This window comes from Primulina tabacum, chromosome 17, assembly GCF_025594145.1.
Source record: "Primulina tabacum isolate GXHZ01 chromosome 17, ASM2559414v2, whole genome shotgun sequence".
Lineage (NCBI taxonomy): Eukaryota > Viridiplantae > Streptophyta > Magnoliopsida > Lamiales > Gesneriaceae > Primulina > Primulina tabacum.
Window position 1 is genome coordinate 27159806 of NC_134566.1, and position 5515 is coordinate 27165320.

The 5515-nt window shown below is 37.8% G+C and overlaps 1 protein-coding gene across 1 annotated transcript; it reads left to right on the forward strand.

The window, feature by feature from the left end:
• The first annotated feature begins 1015 nt into the window (after positions 1-1015).
• Positions 1016-5139, forward strand: LOC142531889 (uncharacterized). The gene is made up of 4 exons (XM_075638160.1): positions 1016-1437; positions 2213-2488; positions 3038-3175; positions 3511-5139. Exons 1-4 carry the CDS (start codon positions 1102-1104, stop codon positions 5047-5049), a joined length of 2289 nt encoding a protein of 762 aa, XP_075494275.1. The 5' UTR covers positions 1016-1101; the 3' UTR covers positions 5050-5139.
• Positions 5140-5515: the final 376 nt, after the last annotated feature.

Here is a 5515-nt window from a genome sequence, read left to right on the forward strand (position 1 = left end):
TTTGACCGTTCATTCAAATCTCCACAAGATATGCAAGAAACCCCACATTTGGAGAAAATCGTATTTTTTATTAATATGATATTTGATTCAAACATATCACATTCTAGCCTTTAAGAAATACCAAACATATAAAGAGTAGGTAAGTCTCACAATTTTTATCTGTGAGACGGGTTAACTCAACCGATATTCACAATAAAAAGTAATACTCTTAACATAAAAAGTAATAATTTTTTATGGATGACCCAAATAAGAGATCTGTCTCACAAAATACGACCCATAAGACAGTCTCACACAAGTTTTTGCCACATATAAATTAAAAATTCTATTATTTTAAAAAAAAATTTAAGTTATCTAAGCATAAAATTCAAAAATATTATAACTAATTCGATTAAAAAAACGTATTATTTTAAATTAAAATATAAGTATAACTCCTATCGTTAATAATTTCAAATAAATAATATAAGTTGAAATCGGAATTTTGAATTGTTTTACAAGCACTTAATTCATTATAATTTTTTTTGAACATAATTTAAATATAAAATTTAATCGACACAATTTTTATTGGTTCAAGTAGAATGATATAATTAATCTCTACAATTTTCTCTATGTATCGTGTTACGGGTTGATCTGATTCAAAATTATCATGAGTAGAAATATTTTTGACATAAACATAATAATTTTTCATGAATTTGGTCGCGTCGAAGATTCGTCTCACAAAATTGATCAATAAAATCGTCTCGTCTCGTATGAGTTTTTAATTTATTTTTTATACGGGTCATAAATTAAACTGGTTTTGTAATTATTATTATTTTTTTTGAGAAAAAACAACAAATTTGCCCAAATAACAACCTAAATCATTATCTTGTTATTATTTCAACCTTGAAATCACGCCAACTGACATTAGTACCATATTTTTAATTATTTTAAAGATATATAATATTAGTTATTATATATTTAATATATGCCCATAAATACCCCCACCTCTGCCACTGGCGCTCACTCGTTTCAAGTTTTTCTCTTTCTCGACTACTGTGTCGCCATTCTCTTTCCAGCCACCAGGCAACTCGCCATTGCACTGCTACTCTGGTCTTCCGCTATCAAATGATGGCATTGAGGCACGGCCACGGCGGCGGCGGCGGAGGCTTTCTCGCGGGGAAGCAGGTGGTTCCCCTGGATTACCAGGCCGAGGTCTCGCAGCGGCTTCTCGAAGCTGCGCTGTGTAACGATCTGAAATCGGCGATCGAATGCATCGGCGATCCGTTTGCTGACGTCAACTACGTTGGTGCTGTGTGCTTGAGGATCCGGAAGACTGAGATTGTTTTGCTTGAGGAGTCACCGTGCGAGGTGCGAGTCGATTACGAAGAGTTTCGGACTGACGTCACGCCGTTGTTCGTGGCTGTTAATAATGGAAATATTGATCTCGTTAAGAACTTACTGGTAAGACAATGTTGAGTTTGAGCTGTTGATTTCTATATCATTTGCTTTCAGTTTCTGCTCATTTTTTTTGTTTAGATGCATAGTTTCTTCTACCAATTCTTTCAATAGTCGCTCAATACAGTGTCAGGACTCTCTCGATGAGAAGTTGTTGATTAAGGAAGTGTCTATGATTTAACATTGGATTGCTGAAATCTCGGTTTTTATTTTGAATGGGGACTTCCGCTTTTCTATTCAAAATTTAAAACTCGATGCTCGAGTTTTCTCTTTCCTACTCCTTTTTTGAAACGCCTTTACGACTTGATTAGGAGGTTTTAGCTGTTTTAAAAGCTTAAATCCTGTTCTTTTTTATTTAATTAGACTTCTCTTGCCGTGATCAAATATTATAAACTGAATTCGCCTTTATTTTTTTTGCGCTACCATGATAATCTTCTTCTGATAAAACTGAATTCGCCTTTATTTTTCTTGCGCTACTATGGGAATCTTAATCTGATAAAATTGAAACTTTTACGACTGTATGACCCTCGCATGATGCTAACTTGTGCATTGACTTAGCGAATGTGAGTCATCTGACAGTTAGAGAGGACAGGCAAGTATTTGGAGCTTTCTCTCATGCTGCTTTTAGTTGCTCTCTTGCAAGAAATTACAAATTATTTCGAAACTGATTTAGCATTTGGAGTGAAGGGGATTTCAGACTGGTGTTGTGTCTTTTTCCAGAGTCTTGTGCACTTGTTTTGTCTGCTGTGATTTATGAATTTATTCTTTTGTAAATTGTCAGAGTGCAGGAGCTGATTTGAACCTGCAACTATTTAGGGGATTTGCGACCACAGCAGCTGTAAGAGAAGGCCACTTTGAGATCCTTGAAATTTTACTCAAGGCTGGGGCATCTCAACCAGCATGTGAGGAAGCATTATTAGAGGCCAGCAATCATGGGCGATCAAATTCTGTGAAGCTTCTTATGGGTTTTGATCTTATACGGCCTCATGTTGCCATTCATGCTCTTGTGACGGCATGCTGTAGAGGGTTTGTGGATGTGGTGAAAGCTTTCATGAAGGTTAAATTTCTGACATGTTTGGTAATATGAATTAGGGATATTAAAATTGTTGGCTAACAGCTCGATCAGCTATTTGTTAAGATAAAGAATATATTTAATGAAAATATCCGATCATTTATTTTAAAAAATTGAGCGTCTTGGAAGTTACTTGTCTTTCCGCCCTTTTATCCATGCCTTTCGTGAAGTCAAGTTACTGCTATGAGAATCCCACTTTGTCTACAGTTAGTCCCGCATGTTCATAGTCAACATTATAGCACTAGTGAGGCCACCTAGCTGTGTTGATTACCCATTTATGTTGCTGGTTCACTTGGAAAAAAAAAAGAACCTAAGAAGGGAGATCGTATGTGTGTAATCAAGAATTTTCTTGCATAGATTTGAGTCAACACTGATTATGAGTTAAAGTGTGTTTCCTATTAATTTATTTCTGTTCTTTGTGCTCACATTACATGGGAAACTCATGTATGTTTGTCTATCTTGACCTTTTTTTTTTTGCTTTTCTCAACCAATCTGCTAATCTGACGTCATCTTTATTTTGTTGCTTGGTTTCAGTGTGGAGTGGATGTGAATGCAACTGACCGCATATTGCTTCAATCATGCAAACCTTGTCTACACGCAAATGCTGACTGTACTGCGCTTGTGGCTGCTGTGGTCAGTAGGCAGATCTCAGTTGTTCGCCTGCTGCTGGAAGTAAGCAAATTGATGCTAAGTTTGTGTTTGTCATGAATCAACTTTTATCTAGGAAGTTTCAAGAATTGGTGAAAACTTTCTGCTAAAAAAATTGCATACCCAGTTACCTTGTAAAAATTCCACGCAAAAAAGGTCATATTTTAAGTTTTGAATGAAATAGAACCACAACCAATCTATGCTGACAATTTACCATAATTGTTTATTATTTCATATTGTTGGTCTAAGAACTAGGTGATGTCACACTCTGCAAACTATCTTCAAAGAATATTTTGTTTTTGCGTTTTGTGGACAGAAACTGACATCCATTCTGTCTTTTATTGACTTTTGGAGCGAAGGCTGGAGCCAGAACTGATGTTAAAGTGCAGCTTGGGGCATGGTCATGGGATACAGCTTCAGGTGAGGAACTTCGAGTGGGTGCAGGGCTGGCAGAGCCTTACCCCATTACCTGGTGTGCCGTAGAATATTTTGAGGCAACAGGTTCAATCTTGCGGATGCTTCTCCATCACCTCTCCCCAAACGCCCGTCATCATGGAAGAACGCTTCTCCACCATGCAATTCTCTGTGGCAATGATGGTGCTGTGAAAGTGCTTGTAAAATGTGGTGCTCAAATAGAAACTCCAGTCGAGACCACTCAAAAATTGGAGTTTAGGCCATTACATTTTGCAGCTCGTCTTGGATTTCCAACGATGCTTAAAAGTTTAATGGATTCTGGTTGTAATCTCAACTCAAGAACAGAATCCGGGGAAACAGCACTTTTAATCAGTGTCAAGTACAAGCAGGAAGATTGCCTTAAAGTATTAGCAAAAGCAGGTGCAGACTTTGGTTTGGTTGACACAGCTAGCCAAACTGTGGTTTGTATTGCAAGGTCTAATCAATGGCATATAGAGTTTCAACATATAATGCTGAATGTAATCCGAAGTGGTCACATGCCCATGTCTTCCAACACATCTGCATTTTCACCTTTTCTATTTGTAGTGCGATCAGGAGATATTCTAGGTTTGAAATCTCTGATTGGAAAGAAAGGTATTGATCTTGATGAACAGGATGCTCTCGGTTTCTCAGCAGTGATGATCGCTGCCATGGAAGGCCACGTTGATGCCTTCAGGAAACTTGTGTATGCTGGGGCTGATGTGAAGTTGTGCAATAAATCTGGCGAGACTGCCATCACTTTGTCTCAACTGAGTCACAATAAAAATATGTTCGAAAAAATCATGCTTGATTTTGCCCTCGAGAAGGGTAACCACAATTCTGGAGGATTTTATGCGTTACATTGTGCTGCCCGATATGGAGACTTGGATGCGGTGAAGTTACTGATAAGCAAGGGTTATGAAATCAACGCTTCAGATGGAGATGACTACACGCCACTGATGCTGGCTGCAAGGGAAGGTAATGGTGAGATGTGTCAACTCCTGATCTCCAATGGAGCACATTGTGATGCGAAGAATGCGAAGGGTGAAACTGCGTTATCACTTTCTAGAAAATATGGGGGACTGCAAAATGATGCCAAAAACATCATCCTAAATGCACTTGCACGCAAGCTGGTATTATGCGGTGCTACGGTACTAAAGCACACAAAGGGAGGGAAAGGATCTCCGCACGCAAAGGTCATTAAAATGGTAGGATCTACCGGAGTACTTCGATGGGGAAATTCGAGCTGTCGAAATGTCATTTGCCGAAAAGCTGAAGTAGGCTCTAGCATAAGCTTCCAGAGAAGCAGACAAAAGAAAGGCGATGGTAGTAAACCTGGAATTTTCTATGTGATCACATCAAAGAACAAGGAAGTCCATTTTGTGTGTGAGGGAGGAGAGGAAATGGCGGAGTTATGGGTGCGTGGTATTAGGCTTGTAACAAGGGAAGCTATTTTTGGCAGTTAGAGAATTAGAAACGTTTTTACATAAGCTGTACATATAATCACAGCGGTGCTTACATCTCAAGGCACTGGAGTTCGTCCTGTTCCAATGAGATGATTTTGGACGAACTAGTTGGCATATTCAGTTTTAGTAATTTGATCGATGATATTTTGAGATTCATAAAATCTGTGAATCGGGTTTTGGAACAGATATTTACCCCACGCCCGCACACCCGGAGTGTGTGTGTACGTACATATATATATATATATATATATGTAGTTTGATAGATGATTTTCTGAGATTCATAAATTTTGTGAATCGGGTTAGATATGATATTCAATTACAAAAAAAAAAAAACCCAGCAACATAAGAAAACAGGGTCTATAAGATTTACAGAGTGCTGATTTAATTAAATTTAATGGAAATTCATTTGAACACAAAACATAACTAATGAGTTATGCAGACACAAAACCGTGAATGGAGACAAAAT